Source organism: the organism of the source record quoted next, unplaced genomic scaffold, assembly GCF_019419815.1.
Source record: "Pyrus x bretschneideri cultivar Hongxiangsu unplaced genomic scaffold, Pyrus_bretschneideri_v1 Contig5, whole genome shotgun sequence".
NCBI classification, from domain to species: Eukaryota; Viridiplantae; Streptophyta; class Magnoliopsida; order Rosales; family Rosaceae; genus Pyrus; species Pyrus x bretschneideri.
This window is the reverse complement of record NW_025999787.1, coordinates 9,715,237-9,733,375: the sequence shown is the minus strand read 5'-3', so window position 1 is coordinate 9,733,375 and position 18,139 is coordinate 9,715,237. Positions and strand designations below refer to the sequence as shown.

The 18,139-nt window shown below is 36.6% G+C and overlaps 2 protein-coding genes, 1 long non-coding RNA gene and 1 pseudogene across 4 annotated transcripts; 2 read left to right on the top strand and 2 right to left on the bottom strand.

Moving 5' to 3' along the window:
- Positions 1-3: 3 nt before the first annotated feature.
- Positions 4-10,763, top strand: LOC103949136 (putative disease resistance protein RGA4). Of its 2 annotated transcripts, none has more exons than XM_048569177.1 (5): positions 4-607; positions 1,213-1,260; positions 1,397-2,704; positions 7,549-10,453; positions 10,601-10,763. In XM_048569177.1, the coding sequence occupies exons 3-5, from the start codon at positions 1,556-1,558 to the stop codon at positions 10,618-10,620; spliced, it is 4,074 nt and encodes a 1,357-aa protein (XP_048425134.1). In that variant the 5' UTR covers positions 4-607; positions 1,213-1,260; positions 1,397-1,555; the 3' UTR covers positions 10,621-10,763. The 2 variants fall into 2 exon arrangements, with proteins under 2 accessions (XP_048425134.1, XP_048425133.1); XM_048569176.1 differs by having other exon boundaries at positions 4-868.
- Positions 10,764-10,844: 81 nt separating this feature from the next.
- On the top strand, positions 10,845-13,780 carry LOC108867178. Its single transcript, XR_007252580.1, has 7 exons — positions 10,845-10,919; positions 11,323-11,489; positions 11,603-11,825; positions 11,990-12,117; positions 12,446-12,526; positions 12,648-13,169; positions 13,276-13,780. It is a non-coding gene; the product is annotated as an uncharacterized LOC108867178 (long non-coding RNA).
- A 392-nt stretch (positions 13,781-14,172) lies between these two features.
- On the bottom strand, positions 14,173-15,766 carry LOC103946161 (60S ribosomal protein L10). Its single transcript, XM_009356808.3, has 3 exons — positions 15,178-15,766; positions 14,569-14,650; positions 14,173-14,453 (listed from the first exon to the last, which is right to left on the bottom strand). The coding sequence occupies exons 1-3, from the start codon at positions 15,687-15,689 to the stop codon at positions 14,382-14,384; spliced, it is 666 nt and encodes a 221-aa protein (XP_009355083.1). The 5' UTR covers positions 15,690-15,766; the 3' UTR covers positions 14,173-14,381.
- A 459-nt stretch (positions 15,767-16,225) lies between these two features.
- Positions 16,226-18,080, bottom strand: LOC103946184 (annotated as a pseudogene).
- Positions 18,081-18,139: the final 59 nt, after the last annotated feature.

The window sequence follows — 18,139 nt, the reverse complement described above, 5'->3', positions numbered from 1 at the left end:
GCTTTACTGAGAATATTTTGGAATACCATACTTTATTGATTTTTACGTTTTTTATAGTATATATGATGAATGACTAAATACTATGAAGATGCTTTGACATACGATGTTTGAGCTACTGAGCTCTGTTGAGATATATGTACTTATGTTGGAAAGATTATATTCAATGTTTTGTGCTCATCTAATGATCACTGTTTTGCCTACGGGTGAAATACTCATATTGGCTTCGGCCAAGCGTTGGTAGATGGCTTCGACCAGGAGATACTTATATTGGCTTCGGCCGGGTGTTGGTAGATAGCTTTGGCCGGAAGATACTTATATATGATGCTACTGGTTAGCACACTATATATGATATATGTTTTATGAAAGGTTTTATAGCATGCTAGGATTTTCGGAAAATCTATTACTTATTATGCTATATGAGTTTTCATAAAACTTTGGGGGTTAGTACGTTATAGAATAACTATGTTTGTACTACTTATATATCAACTTGGTCCACTCATGGTTGTTATGCGCCCCTTCAAGACATAGGAATGAAGCATATGATCCGGGCTACGAGGTATTCCCCTACCAGTCATTTCGTGTCATCCTCTTTGCTTTGACATCACTTGTAATAGCACCTTTCGCTTGTATTCTAATTAGATGTATGCTTTGAACATGTCATGTATTATCACTATCATTTTACTGACGGTTGAATATTATTATGTTATTTTGGTAAGGGTTGTAATTGAATATTACATTGCGTAATTATGCGCAAAATCTATGTGCATGTTTTATATGTTCTCGGCATATGCATTCATTAAATGGCTTGTATCATCCTCAGGTGTCAGCCAGCACGTGGCCATCCGGCTGTCCCCGGATATCAGGATAGGTATGTGTCATAAGTAGTAGTACAATTTTGTTTCACTATTTGGAACAAGTAGCTGAAACTCTGTTTTAATTACTTATAATTTCTGCAAAAGATTGTTAAAAACTCTGATGACCTAGTGCAATGAGAAGGGATTTGAGTTGGAAGTGAGTGCATTCTTTATATATCAGTTTTTTGAGTGAGTGTATGCTTTATATATCAGTTCTTTTATCGACACAAAATGGGCAATGTTTCATTCCTAAACTTCTCCTATCACTTTAGCTGTCATCTGTGTTTGGGGCTTTAACATTTGCTCAGTACATGCCAGTTGTCGTGGAACTCATCCTTTAACTATACCTTTCATGCAGATAAAATCAGCAGACAATCGTATTCTACAAGAGCAATTGCAAAATAGGGTTAGAATGCCTTCCTTAATTCCTTTCAAGCATTATAACTTTTTCTTCCATTCAACTGATTCATTTTAAGCTTTGTTTTGTATCAGTACAGGCTTTCATCCTTTAGTATATTGCTCAGCTTTCTGTGTATTTGCAGGTGCAGATGTGGTGCGATGCTACATGGCAGTCAATTTTGAGGAAGTTGTGTGAGGCAAAATATTGTCAAAGTATTTAAACTCCCTACATCCGGCCATCAGCATTGTTATTTCCTTCTATCTACTCGAGAGGAAATTGAGAGAACCTTCACTCGACCAGCATGGAAGGGAAGATTGCAGAAACTGTGTTTACTTTTTCTGTTGAGGGAATACTGTCGAAGGTGGCGTCACTTGCTTATAAAGAACTCAGTCTTGCTTGGGGTTTCGAAGCTGAACTCAAACGGCTTGGCCGGTCATCAATCGCCATTCAGGATTTCTTGGGAGCTGTTTCCGACCAACCACAAGATCGGGTCAAGGTGGTGGAGGAGTGGGTGAAGAAGCTTAAGGGCATAGCTCATGATGCTGAAGATGTGATGGATGAGTTCGACTACGAAGTTGTTCGCCGTAAAGTTGAACTCCAAAATCATATGAAGAAAAAGGTACTCAACTTCTTTTCACCCTCCAATCCACTTGCATTTCGTTTGAAGATGGCACATAAAATTCAGAAGATCAACCGGTCCTTGGTAGATCTCAAGAAGGAGGCATCTTTCATTGGTCTAGTTTCCAAGAAAATAGATGCAACCCCTCAGGAATCTAGATGGGACAGACAAACCAACTCATTCATTGGCACAGATGAAATAACCGTTGGAAGGGGAGAGGTGGTGTCGAATATAGTCACAACCTTGACCAACTCCGAAACCAACCAAGAAAATCTTGTGGTTATGGCCATCGTGGGAATGGGAGGTATCGGCAAGACAACAATGGCCAAGTCAGTTTACAATGAGGATTCGATACTCAAGTTCTTTGAAAAGAGAATATGGGTTTGTGTAGCGGACACTTTTGATGTCAATTTAATTCTACTCAAGATATTAGAACAACTTAAACCGGCAAACGCCCCTTCATTGAAAGATAACCAGGAAGCTCTACTTAAGTTCCTTAAAGACGAGTTGAAAGATAAAAAATACTTACTCGTACTTGATGACGTTTGGAATGAAAATCCTAGAAAATGGGAGAATTTGATGGAGTGTTTGTCAAAGCTTCATTCTGCTGGGGGGTCCAAGATTATTGTCACGACTCGTAGTAGCAAAGTCGCATCGATCTCCGAACAGCTACTTCAACGACATGAATTGGGAAAGCTTTATGTGGATGAATGTTGGTCCATCATGAAAAATAGAGCGTTCCCCAATGGTAATGCTCATATAGCTCCGGAGTTCCACACAGTTGGAAAGGAGATTGCTAAAAATTGTGGTGGCGTTCCACTGGTGGCAAAGGTGCGTATTATTATTATTATACATCATAGCATGAAATTTGCACCTTTATTATTATTTTTTCATGTTTTCATTTATAAATTAGGACTTGTATCCACCACATCAGTTCACCACCTTACCCACGCCATGAAAAATTCAATTTACATAATTTCGTCTTCGATAGTGTGTAAAAACTTTACCAAAAAGAAACCGATCTAGTTAGAATCAATTAAATTAGTAATTGGATGAATTATCTCTTCTTCTATGTTTTTTTTTTTGCTCACGTCATGTAGGTATTTGTTACGTCATGCATTGTCTAAATTGTTTTAAGACACCTTTGAGTGTTTAAAACTGGGGTATTTTTCATTTATTACAGTTAAATTTTGCAAAAATTACACTTTACTATATTTATTTATTTTTGTCTCATTTTCATATATACCTAAAGTTTAATTTTTTTTACGCTTTCATAATTTTGTTAGTTTTTTTGTTAACAACTTAGTTAAATAATGACGTGACGTAATTTTGGCTAACAAATTTGCCATGTGACAAAAACTAATGTAAATAATATTAAAAATAAAAAATTCTAAACTAAAAAATCTCTCCCTCTCCTCTTTCCCTTCTCTCTTCCATTCCAATTAGACCTGATAATTTCTTACATGATCCGTTAACACGATACGAAAATAACGGGTTTCGGATCAACACGATAACTAATCGGGTCATTATCGGGTCACACGATAATAACCCATTAATAACAGGTTTACACGAGAGTGATATACGGGTAACCTGTTTCGACATGATAAGAAAAATGCTATTTTGATGATTTTAATTTTTTAAACTACTAAAAAATACTTACTATAAATGCAATAGATATAATGAAAATGTATATATTGTTTATTAATTATTATTCTATTATTATTCTATATAAATTTTGAAATTTAAGTTTTATTTATTTATTTATTTTTATAGTATATTATAGGCAAAGATTGAGATTAAAAATCATAAAACACATTAAAAATAAAAATATCAAGTAATTTAAAAATACCAAACACATAAAAAAAATTATATTAATTAATTTCCCGCTTAATATTTCAAGAGTTTCATCCATTTCTTGCCTAATGTTTGGGAAATTTTGCAGCCTATATCCATCCATTTCCCGCCTAATATTTAACCCCAAAAAACTCTAAGTGTTAGTTAATGTATCGTTTTGATGGGATACGTATCCTATGAATCTAATTTCAATGATCTAACCATCAAACTTGTTTATATATGCTTCGAGATCGCATACGCCAAAATTTGCAAAAAACAAACATTCAAAGATCAAGTAATGAGACAAAAAATTTCAACGGTTATAAATGCAAAATCACGATTTAACGGTTATTTTAATTCTGATTTTGATGATTTTTTACAATTACACTCCTTGACCCTATATGAATACAATGAATGAATTCGATCTTCAATTTAAAATATTTACACTAGTTGATACCATAAAATCTTATGTTATACTTGACGAAAGTATAAATAAACTCTTAAGTGTTAGTGAATCTATCGTTTTGATGGGATACGCATCCTACGAACCTAATTTCAACGATCCAACCGTCAAACTTGTTTATATGTGCTTCGAGATCGCATATGCCAAAAATTGCAAAAAACAAACATTCAGAGATCACGTAATGAGACAAAACTTTTCGACGGTTATAAACGAAAAATCACGATTTAACAGTTATTTTAACTTCGATTTTGATGATTTTTTACAGCTACACTCCTTGACCCTATATGAATACAATGAATGAAATCGATCTTCAATTTAAAATATTTACACTAGTGGATACCACAAAATTTTATCTTATATGAAAGTATAAATAAACTCTTAAGTGTTAGTGAATCTATCATTTTGATGGGATACGCATCCTACGAAACTAATTTCAACAATCTAACCGTCAACTTGTTTATATATGCTTCGAGATTGCATACGTCAAAAAATGCAAAAAACAAAGATTCAGAGATCAAGTAACGAGACAAAACTTTTCGATAGTTATAAACGAAAAATCACGATTTAACGGTTATTTTAACATTGATTTTGATAATTTTTTACAGTTACACTCTTTGACCCTATATGAATAATAAAATATTAAGTGTTAGTAAATTTATCGTTTTGATATAGATACGTATCATACGAAACTAATTTCAACGATCTAACCCTCAAACTTGTTTATATATGTTTCGAGATCGTATATGCCAAAAATTGCAAAAAAAAAAAAAATTCAGAGATCAAGTAATGAGATAAAACTTTTCAACGGTTATAAACGAAAAATCACGATTTAACGGTTATTTTAACTCCGATTTTAATGATTTTTTTACAGCTACACTCCTTGACCCTATATGAGTACAATGAATGAATTCAATCTTCAATTTAAAATATTTACACTAGTGGATACCACAAAATCTTATGTTATACTTGATGAAAGTATAAATAAACTCTTAAGTGTTAGTGAATCTATCGTTTTGATGGGATACGCATCCTACGAAACTAATTTCAACGATCCAACCATCAAACTTGTTTATATATGCTTCAAGATCGCATACACCAAAAATTGCAAAAACCAAACATTCAGAGATTAAGTAATAAGACAAAACTTTTCGACGGTTATAAATGAAAAATCACGATTTAACGGTTATTTTAACTCTGATTTTGATGATTTTTTACAGCTACACTCCTTGACCTTATATAGATACAATGCAAGAGTTTGATCTTCAATTTAAAATATTTATACTGGTGGATACCACAAAATCTTATGTTATACTTAATGAAAGTATAAATAAACTCTAAATGTTAGTTAATGTATCGTTTTGATGGGATACGCATCCTATGAAACTAATTTCAATGATCCAACTATCAAACTTGTTTATATATGCTTCGAAATCGCATACGCCAAAATTGCAAAAAAACAAACATTCAAAGATCAAGTAATAAGACAAAACTTTTCGACGGTTATAAACAAAAAAAATCACGATTTAATGGTTATTTGAACACTGATTTTGATGATTTTTTACAGCTACACTCCTTGATCATATATGAATACAATGAATTAATTTGATCGTCAAATTAAAATATTTATAGAAGTGGATACCAGAAAATCTTATGTCATAATGATCTATGAAAATTAAGGATTTTGTAAAAAGAATAACATGTAAACTTTGAATTCCATTGACAAAGTTACATGGTCGTTTAGATTTTTAAAACCCTTCAAATCTCATGAACAATGTTATTTATTTGAGTGAAAAATTAATAAAATTAATAATAATTATTGTAGAAGTGTGAAAAATGTAATCACTCGTAATGAAAAGCCTTACAAGTTTCATTAAGGGATCAACTCCGAAATTTAGTATGTATTTACTAATTTAGTATTATGTTTTACATTTTTTTGGGTCAAATTATGTTTTTTATTTTCATTTTTATTGATTTAAAATATATTTTTCTTAATGAGTAACGGGTCGGGTAATATTACCTGAATATTAACGGGTTGATTTTGGATCGGGTCATATTACCCGTTTATTTAACGGGTATTATACGACACGACCTGTTAAGTTATCGGGTATGATACGAAAACGACACGAACACAAAAAATACGACGCGAACGCTAAAAACATGACACGAATGCCATGTATAGTTCTAATGTAAAATGTTTCTTTCATCACGAGTCACGACGCAAAGGTCACTGAAATTTCGCTTCTTCCAGATCAAATGAAAAAACCCAATTTAATTAGCTTCGAAAAATCACTAAAATAAAAATGAAAACCAAAAGGTGTTGAGCTGAAACCACCACCAGCCCCCACGGTCTCCCTCCGACGCCTCATCACCACCACTTTTGAGCCGCTCCGTCGTCGATAACCTCGTCTGGAGCCAACGGCTCATCCATCAATTGTCGTGGCCTCTACACAGCTCTAGCAACCGTTGTAAGATGCTGCGTGAACCGTCATTTAGAACCAATGAGGCTGCGGCAGGGCAATTGGGGTGCTGTGGCTGAGCCGTAATAAAAGTGGCAGAAAATTTAAACTTTAATTATGAAAACAAGACAGAAAAAAAGTGTAATAAAGTGCGATTGTTGTAAACTTAAAAGCATTAAAGAAAAGGGTAGACTGCCATTTGATCATTTGAACAATTATCCAGTTGAAATTGATCATTTGAATATTTTTTTGGTAAATTAACTCCTTGAACTATTTGAAATAAGTCAATTGACCTCTTATCGGGAGATTTCATCCACTATTTCGTCAAATTCAAAAGAAAATTAGTTTTTCCTTCATCAATTATTACTTGTCAACTATAACCAACAATGAAATTATAACATGTGAAAACAAAATAATGCGTAACGACAATGTAAGATGGTCCGTTATGTAAACGTTTGGTTTTTTATGTTTTCTTATTATGCTATATGTTTTTTTAATTATTTTGTAACTATGTGTCAAAATGTTGTTGGTCGTTATAGCTGACAAGTAACAATTGATAATGAAATGACTAATTTGCCCGTGAATTTGACGTAATTGATTCCACAATCAAACGACAATGGGTTAATTGACTAATTTTAAATAGTTCAGGGGGTTAATTACCAAAAAAATAGTTTAGGGGGTCGTTTTCAACTTGGATGATAGTTCAGGGGGTCAAACCGTAATTTACCCTTAAAACTAGTTATAACTATTCCTTTTTTTTTTCTTTTTTCTGTCATATATTTTTCTTTTTATTTTTCATCTGATCGAAAAAATATAGTGGAGAACATTATTTTGCTTCGCATAGATCCAAAAATAAATAAATAAATAAATCCTTCTAGTCATGGTTAAACTACTTTATTGATACAAACTCTCAAATCAAACAGGTTTTGGGAGGCATTTTGCGCAATAAAAAAGATATTGAAGAATGGTCGTCGTTTAAAGAAAGTAGAATATGGGAGAACCTATCAAAAGGACAAGATAGAATTATGCCAATCTTGAAGTTGAGTTTTGACAATTTAGAATCACCATCACTGAAGCAATGTTTTGCATATTGCTCAGTGTTCAAGAAAGATTTTGAAATTCAAAGAGATAGCTTGATACAACTTTGGATGGCACAAGGACTACTCCACCCTTCAACTGGCGAAAGTAGAGATATGGAAGACATTGGCAATGAATATTTTGATATTCTATTACAAAGCTCCTTATTTCAAGATGCTACAATGAGTGATAATGGCATTGTTAGCAAATGCAAGATGCACGATCTTGTGCATGATTTGGCAGAACTTATATCCAAATCTGAAATCTTGACGAAAGACTTATGTGACACTGGTAAAGCACTTGAGATTCGACATGTTGCTCGGGTTTCTACTTTTACACTCGAAAACATTCCACAAAGAAGTGTTGGGAAATTGCGGTCACTGTTTTCCGACAAGGGTGAAGTTCCTAGTAACATTCTGTCACGGTTCAAAGCTATACGCGTCTTAAATTTAAGTAATGCTAATATTAGAGAGTTTCCAATATCTGTTGGAATGATGAAACACTTGAGGTATCTTGACATTTCTAAAACAAGATTCAAAGCCCTCCCCAAGTCTATAGGCAAGCTCCATAACCTACAGACCTTAAGAGCCACATATTGTGCCCTTGAAGAGTTTCCAAAAGAGTTGCAAAACTTGATCAACCTGAGGCACATTTATTTTGATAAGAGTACGAAATTCCCACATGGGTTAAAGCAGTTGACTTGCCTTCAAACATTACCTTACTTTTCTGTGGGTGATGAGGTTGGTCGTCAAATTGAAGAGTTGGCTGACTTGAAACAATTGAGAGGTGAATTAATTATTTGTAATTTGGAGCTCGTAAAGGATGGAGAAGAAGCAAAGAAAGCTAAGATGGAGGATAAGAGAAAAATATGCCATTTAAGCTTCCAATGGACAGAAGATAGGTCAATAACTAACAACAATGAAGAGGGGGATGTACTGGAAGGCCTCCGACCGCATTCTGAGTTGGAGAACTTAAGTATTGAAAATTTCATGGGCGATAAATTTCCATCGTGGATGATGAGTGGGTCATTACTGCTCAACAACTTGAAGAAGATTCAATTACTTGGATGCGACAAATGTGAAGGAGTCCCACCGCTCGGTCATGTACCCAATCTTACGGAGGTTAAGATTAGCGGAATGGATAACTTGAAATGTGTTGGAGCTGACTTCTACGGTTATGATCATGTCCACAATGTAACCATGACAAGTAAGGAGATAATTACTTTATTTCCTGCACTAAAAGTATTAAATATATCTTGGTGTTGTGATCTAATTGAATGGAAGGAAGCACCAACGATGCCAGCACAAAAAGTAGTGGTTTTTCCATGCCTAGAGAAGTTGACCATAAAAGGCTGTTCCAAATTGAGAAATGTTCCGAGTCATTTTCCATCTCTTCAAAAGTTGAAGATAATTTCTAGTGATAGTGGAAAGCCAATAGAAGAAGTAAGCAGTGGATTAACAACTCTGACTTTCCTCAAAATACAAAGTATTAAGGAGCTTACTTGTTTGCCGCAAGGAATTTTGAAGAACAACAATAATCTCTCCTCTTTGGAGATAATAGATTGCAATGATTTAACTTGTATTGCCCCCGATGTATTTGGATTGTGGGGCTCTCTTGAGAGATTGGATATTTTAATATGTAGAAAGCTGAGGCATTTGGCGGATGGGCTAGACACACTCCCCCTTCTTGAATACCTGAGTATTAGGCAGTGTCCTAGTCTAGAGTTGATTCCAATTACACGGGGCATGGCATCTCTTCGAGAATTACGTATTGATGATTGTGAAGGATTGTCAAGCCTACCGAGTGGGTTAGAGTACTGCACCTCTCTCCAGACATTGCATTTAGAAGATTGCAATGGTGTAACATCGTTTCCATTTTACACCCTTGCATCTATTCGCCAGTTGAATATTTTATTTTGTCATGGTTTATCGGGCCCACTGAGTGTATGGGCCTCTCTCGTGGATTTGGATATATTCAGTTGCCCTAATCTGAAATCAATTGAAATTAAAGGCGGCGTTACCACCTCCCTTCAGAAGTTGAGAATCAATGGTTGCAAAGAATTATCAAGCTTACCTGCTCTTCCACAACAATGTGCGTCTCTTCAGAATTTGGAGATAAGTGCATGCCCAAAGGTAGCATGGTTTGGTGTCCAAAGTAGCTGCATTAGTCTACAATCTTTTTCAGATTTGCGCACCTTCACCTCCCTTGGACAGCTGACGATTTTCAATTGTGAAGGATTAGAAAGTTGGGTGAGCGGGCTGCAATTCCCACTCTCTCTTGAGAGGCTGGTAATAACCGGTTTCCCTAATTTAGAGATTCTTCCAAGTTTAGGCAACCTCAATTCGCTCCGTTATTTGAGAATTGGTGGATTCTGGGAGGAGCTCGATTGCTTCTCTGATTTTCAAGTTGGATCATTAATGCACCTTACAATGTTATCCTTGACGGGTTGGCCTAAGCTCAAGTCTCTGCCTCAACAAATTCAACACCTCACTTCTCTAACATATTTGGATATAGAATCATTTGAGGGAGTGGAGACTTTGCCAGAATGGTTGGGTAGCCTTACGTCCCTCACACAGCTGAGCATTAGGTATTGCAAGAATCTGACCAACTTACCTAGTGTCCAACCTATGCAACGCCTCACCAAATTACAAACCCTATTTATTAATAAATGTCATCCCCTTCTAAAGCAAAGATGCAACAGGAACGGCGGCACAGATTGGCCCAAGATTTCTCACATTCCAGAAATCATAAGTACGTTTTAAAATTCTTGAAATCATATTACAGAGATAATGTTACACGTTTATCTCTTTTTCTTCTTTTATTCGTCTCAACTACTACATAAAATTTAAACTAGTATAACAAAAGTTGTTTATCCTTCTCCCTCTTCTTTTAAATCAGTTGACTTGGTCAGACAGTAGTTGGATGGAAGGTAGGCAGCACCTTACCAAACTACCTCAAATTTGTATTGGAAAAACCAAATTTCATGGTGGGTAAGGCCACAGTTATTCCAGTTTTATGTACAAACGACTCCAAATGGCGTCAACTTTCGCATTGAGATTAATCCATTTAAGCTTTTCAAATCCGCATCTCCTCCTCTTCTAAATGCGTTCTACTCTTGACTCCTGACTTGCTATATATGTTGTCCAGTGGCATCTATATTTCTTTTAGCATGCTGTGGCGTTTCTCGGGATGCTCAATAGGTGTAAACTGAGTCCAGGTAGCTCTCTCGCTCTACCTTCATTTCTCAATAATATACCTTTAGTTATAGTCCTTATCAAGCTAGCCACCCTCTTTTTTTCGTACCATTTGGGCATTCTCTTTTACATGTTATCTTTCTTAGTTCCTGCAACATCAATTCGATATTTTAACTTTCTTTACTTCATCTGGAACATCAATTTGATTACCCATCATGGTACTGAATCTTGTTTAATCACACATTACCAGCACCCAAGTAGTGTTAGATGAGTAATGCCAAAGGCTCGTCATCATGTAAAACCATGTTCATATAATATATAGAATTGCTGCAAATGCTTTTTGTTTGTGATTTGGTTGATTTCTTTATCTCTATTTCGTATCCCTTAAGGAACTTGATGAAATGTCAAATACCCGCATTATTGCAGAAATTTGGTAAAAGAATCTTCAATTGCAATGCTAGATGATATTTCCAAGCTTTGTACCGTCAGTTGAAACTTGAAAAGTTCAAGTTTGTTCTGTTATCTTCTATACGATTATGAAATTGCCATATGAGCTTTCATTTCACTCCCTCCAGCTCTCTAGACAAACTCAGGTACGCATTTACAACCACACCTATTTAATTTCAAGTTTCAGAGTTTAACTGCTATGATGTATGATCAAATGGGAAAAAAAAATAGGAGTAACATTTGTTACTTGTTTCTGCAGAAATTTCTCTTGAATTGATTGGTTTTGTTCAACATTTCGAATTCAACTATGCTACTCTTCGACATGACTTTCTTTGAAAAAAATCTGGTTCTTGAGATTACCGGACAACGAGCTGGTAGTGACTTATTGGTGGTCTTTATCTCACGGCCACCTAAGTCAATCAGAAACCGTCGAGTTTTCCCTCTGGTTATCTGTGGTGAATATGAGTTCTGCATGGGAAAAGGTAATGGATGATGGTTTTCTCATAATAATTTTGTGATGGATAAAGTGGTATTTATTTAAAGAAGTTGTGCTAGTTCGTTAATTTCCATTGTAGCTACAAGATCAGTTTGCGTGTTTTCTGATATCTCACTGTATAAATTCATATAGCTTAATGTTTGAATTTAGGAGTGCGATGTTGAGATCAGGTATGAAAAAGGAATTCGCTTGAGTTGACACCGACATAAATAGCGACGACAAGAAATAGGTGTTTTGGAAATTTGATGTTGAACGGAAGTGGGAGAAAACACGTGAAGGTATGAAGGACTTTGATACTTTGCATTCAGCGACTCGAAAACATATTGGCTTCTTTCCTTGTCAAATTCTAGATCCCCTGTTTATTCATTCCCTGGCTAAACTATCACCTAATGAGTGGACAAGCCTGCTAAATTCTGTTCCCTATTTCAGAATTTGATCGCCATGATAAAATGTGATAAAGGGAAAGGGAAAAAGAATCATCCCTCGAGGCTTTTGTAAATATCGCACATTCTACTTATCCGTAAATGTTTAGCAGTGCAATTCAATTACGATATCAGCTAGGACAACGTGATGGGACTAACGTATCTGTTGGCTTCATCGATGCAGAAAGCGAAACTCTGGAACTAGTTGTCCTTGAATGGTGCTCTTGCCGTATTGTATGAATATATTTCTCCTTTAATTGGAGAGGTAACCCCTGGAATCATGTTTTTTTTTTTTTTTTTTACTTCTAATATTGCTAAGGTTTCAATGCGAGAGGCATGCCTTTTCATCTTCTCTCTATGTCACTGTCATCTTCGAGTGGGTGCAGATATGTTTGCATACGGACAAAGCAGTTGAAGAGTGCATGCATGCGTTCCTCGTAGCACTGTCGTCATGCTTGTGCTCGTTGGAATTCCAGAAAATTTTGTTACCACATCAAGTGGTTGGCCAATATTTCTTACGTTGGGCACTGCAGACGAGCTGTAATTGAATTTTCCAATCTCCGTTATGTTAAGTTCCATTTGCTTGTTTCTAAGATAATAATTTCTTCGTGTTTGAATTTAGGAGTATCCTGTTGAACTGAAGCACGAAAGAGGAAAGGAGTTGAGTTGGATATTGAGCGAAACGGTGGAAAGCGTGTGAGGTAAAGTTCTGCGTTCTTTACTACATTTTCATCAAAACTCTGCATCCTAATGTGTGTCGTGTGACTCACATAGCAAGTCAACAAAACGAAAACTATTTATTTGAACATTGCAGATTCGCCCACTATGCAGCCAATCATGTGATTCATTAACCACTGTAGTTGACGGCGAAACTTGGAGCAAGCCCTCAAAATTTAGGAACTTTTTTGGTACGTAACAGCTCTCGAGTCTCAACCATTGATTGTTTCTCTTGATTGGTTTTAGTTTTTCTGATTGGCATGCAGCCAAATAAACACTTTGTTGCAGCCTGTGCAGCCAAGTGCGTTGCGGGCTGCAGACGGTGGGTGGTTTGGTGGCGGCTGCTGTGGAAGTGGAAAGTGATTCCGCTCAAGCTTTGGCGGAGCAGCAGCAAAACATTTTGGGGCTTCTCGATATGAAACCGATAGTCTTTTAGAACAACTGACAATTAAGCCTATAAAAATAACACCACAGTTCCTTCAGTTAAAAACACATGCATCAAGCCTGGCAGAACCCGAGGTACGAACTCTTCGTACCTCGGGATTCTGAAGAGAGAATTGTTGGACGAGGCTACAACTTGTTATGATCCAAGTTCGTACCTCGGTTCAGTCAGGATTCAGAAGCAAAATTGAAAAGTAGAAGCAAGAAGACATTCCATGTCTGCAGAAAGAGTCTTATTTCATTCAAAAAAACTTATTTTCAGAATCATATCAAGTGATAGAAATCATAAAAATTGATCCGTTATATGCTTGATATTATAACACGTGGATTAGCTCAATGACAAGAATTCGTTCATAATTTCTTTCTTTTGGTCAACTTAGACTTGAGATTTCATTTCATAAACATCGGGTGGTATTACAAAATCGTATACCACTACGGAAAAGAAATTGACGGGGTCCAATTATGAAAACGGTCAAATATGTTACTTGTAAGAAAAAAAACGCAAATATTATCCATTAAAATAATCTTCGTGTTCAGTCAATCGATCGGCTACACGGTAACCAACATCCAATGGTGAGCGCAAAAAAGCTATCAAATCTCAAAGGATACGTAACAATGGTAATGCTAGAAATAACAAATTTAAAAAATAAATGATGTGATTACAAATGATTAAATTATTAATTAAGTGTCAGTCAACGTTACTTATGCAATAACGATCTCTCGAGACAAATTGTTAAAAAGACACCATTCTTATAACATTGAATCTAACCAAATGGCATTACTCAAAATATGAAATTCAACTCCGATAGAAGTTTGCCCAAAATTATAACTTAAACAAATGCTTAAGGATAACATCTCCAAAAACTAGTTCAAGACACGTAATCTAGTAAACAGAAATCAGAACAGAAACGAAGTTTGGATTACACGAATACAATTCCTAGAGGAAGTTGGATTACGCGAAATCAGTTCACAGCAGCATCAATGAATGCTCCACCAGGGCGACGCAATGCCAAAGATCCATGGCATCCCAAAAGCTGCAAAAACAACAACTGAATCACTAATTTGTACGAACAAATACGATAAAACCAGAATCAATTCGAGGAAGTAACAGTAAAACACAACGTGCTAACTTGGAATAAATGGACAAACCTTGGCATTGACACCATCGGGTATGATACGACCCTCAGACTTCAACCTCACATAGTCAGTTCTGTTGAACTTGGTGAATCCCCTGAAAAAAGTAACGAAGTTGCAGCATAAGGTTCAACTCTACACATTTCATCAACGGAAACTACACGAAATCCTCTACTGAAGTCATGAAAGCATCACAGTTTGAATTCATGATCACTTTTAGTAATCAAACTACTCGGATTCGAAACACATTAGCTATCATGCCACGAATAAAACCACACCAATTTGAAGCACAATAAGGCCTAATTCTAGAGAAACCATTATACAAAACAATCCAAAACAAACTTTTGGGTTCTGGGTTATGAGTTTTAGAGTTCACAATCCAAATTTAACAAATTAAAGTGACAATATTCCAACAAAAACATGTTAAATGCCAATATTGCAGCAAAATATGGTTTAACTGTAATCTACTTATGACAAGCAAAAGATTGAATCCTACAAACCACAAGAGAAAGAACAACAATCCACAAATCAAAATTTAGATTATGGGTTTTAGATTTTAAGTTACAGAGATCAAAACCCAAAAATCAAAAAGACCAAAAAACACTCAGAAGTGAGAAATCATACCATTTCCTGCTCTCAATGATCTTTTGGCGGCCGGGAAACTTGAACTTGGCACGGCGGAGGGCCTCGGCGGCGTGGCTCTTGTTGCTTTCCTTGCAACGCACAGAGAGCAGCACCTGCCCAATAGCAACCCTAGCGCAAGTACCGAGAGGCTTCCCGAAAGCTCCGCGCATACCAGTCTGAAGCCTATCGGCTCCGGCGCACGAAAGCATCTTGTTGATTCGGAGGACATGGAAGGGGTGAACCCTAACTCTCAGGTGGAAGGTATCCTTGCCAGCGAACTTGGTCATGTACTTGTTGCATGCAATTCGCGCCGCCTCGAGAGCCTCGCTGGAAACGTTTTCCTTCTCCCAGGAGACGAGGTGGATGCAGAAGGGAAACTCGTCGACGCCCTTCTTCTTCATGCCGACGTCATAGATTCGGATCTTCGGATCGGGCACACCGCGGCAGAAGCGGGATTTTGGGTAGGGCTTGTTCTTGATCTGGCGGTAGCATCTGGCGGGCCTTCTCCCCATGGCGGCGGCGGCTGGTTCTCAAAACCCTAGTTTTTCTGGATGGGAAAGATGGAGTGAGAGGTTGAAGACGAAATGCGGTTTGGTGTTTGTATTTATAGTCTCTGAAATCGGAAGCCCTAAGGCGATGTTCAAGCGTGTGCGTATGGGCTTGCGTCATGTGAAGCTTGGGTCGGCTGGGGTCGGTGGATTTTAGCCCAAATCAATGTTTTGGGTTGCTTGTTGGACCCGACTCATCTTATTTGGGCTTTGAATCTAATTCGAAGACAACGTGTGGGTTCATTGCAGAAAGAAAAATGTTACAGATCATTATTTTTAAAGATCATATAATGTGACAGTTGGATAAGACGTCACATTATATGGTCTACGAAAAATAATTTAAACAGATGGTTTTTGTTTTTTATTCCTTAAACTCATTCTTGCATGATATTTTAGTCCTATTTTTTTTTCTTTTAACTAAATTAAAGTGTCTGTAGCAATGTTGTGAGTTACATATGTAAATTTATTTTTTAGAAATGTAATATGATCACGAATAAAGATAATAAAAAATAAAGCTAACTTGAATATAGAAAGTTAAAAAGTAGCAAATTTCTTGAATATAGAGAGGATTACAATCACTAAGAGAACATCGCGAATAATATTCGAAAATTCTTTAAACCAAAATGATTAAGGATTAAAAAAGACAAAGTTAACTCGACCAATCTATGAGATATAGAACCCTAAATGTGATTAATTCGCGTATTAGTGAGTGAGAGCGTGATACAATTTTAGGATGGAAGGCTCTGTTTTGTTTTGGGTGGGGCCCATTCAACCCTAAGGATGAGATTGTCATCACCGTAGCCATCAAGTTTGTTGATTGCTCTCCGGGCGTCATCCCTACTCGCAAACTTGACAAACCCAAATCCTCTGCTAACGGAATAATCTTGTCCCGGATAACGTGAGCACGGGTCACGGGGCCGAAAGGCCGGATAAGTTCGTGCAAGTCGGCCTCCTGCGTGTCCTCCGAAAGGTTGGAAACGCGAACCGAGTTGTCATCGTTCCTTCGTCTCATGTCACCACTTGCATTTTTGTTAGGAGGCACATACTTGCCATGTCCGGACGTAGGACGCTTATGATCAGTAAACGGTTCGGGGTCCTGTGGGGCTAAATCCTTGTTAGGGCAATGGGCAGTCCAGTGGTCACCCTTCTTACCACAAGTCCTACAAAGTTTGATCTCCCCTCCTTTTCCAAGTCCATCACCCAAAGCATCTCCTCCTGCAGTTTTCCAACCTGTTAAAATGGAGTGTCAATAATAATCTAATTCGACTTGAGAAGTAAAAAGTTAAAAGACAAAGACAACTTCAGAAAGAAAATTTTAAAAAATAAAGTAAACATACAACCCATTCATACGTGTTATATGACACATAAAAAGATTCTGAATAATTAGGTAATGTTTCTTCTTTTTTTCTTTTTTTTTGTTTAAATTTTTATACTAAATTATAGAACAAATTACATACTAAACTTCTAATTGAATTTTGAATGGAGACAGTGTTAAGTGACACGTTAAGGATTTTGAAATTTAAAGTAATGATTTTCTTTAGTTTGAACTGATAAATTAAAATTTGTTTTAAGTTGAGACGACAATTCAACAATTTCTTAATCAACATTTCTAACCACTTTATAAAAACCTAAATTATATATGTGATTCGCTAATAAAAAAATTCATGCAAGTCAAAACACATGTAGAGCCGTCTTTTCGCTTCCAAAACAGTGGACTACCGTGATGAAGTCACTAACCTTTTTTTTATTTTTTTTTATTTTTAACACATGCAGAGCTCCCTAATAAATTTCAGATAATGTGAAAATAAAAAAAAACAAAACAATCCAAAAACCCTAAAAGAGGAAGAGCAAGACATACCTGGAGCCCTAGGGCGCTCGAGGACGATCTCTTCCGTGGAGACCATAGTGAGCCTGTCGTCTACCACCCCTTGGTCACCGGCACCTTTATTCACGGCGCGGCGTCACCAAACTTTGCCCACGAGCGGCGGTCCACGACCCGCTTATTGACGACGGTTTTCCGAACCTGAATATTGGTTGTGATCTTGACCTTAGTGCCGTCCTTCTTGATCTTTTACTCAATCACCTTCTTGATGCCGTTCTTGTCGGGCCCAATCACCTGCTTCGGCGGCAGAAGGAATGCCAGGTCCTCCTCGCCGTCTTCGTCTTTGAGCTCTCCCCATCGGAGCTTGGACGGTTGTTGCGTCATGCCTGTGTTACAGAATTAGGGTTTGGATGTGAACGTCTTAGTGTGAAATAGAAACGAGAGGGAATGGATATTTATGTGTTTGATCGATGCCAACTCTTTTCTCCACTAGCTAGGAATCCTCTTATCATTACTAAAATTTTTCCAGCCGCCTCAAATTCAATGGGAAATCCTCACGCCATTTGGATTAGGAAAATCTCAAGTTATTAAA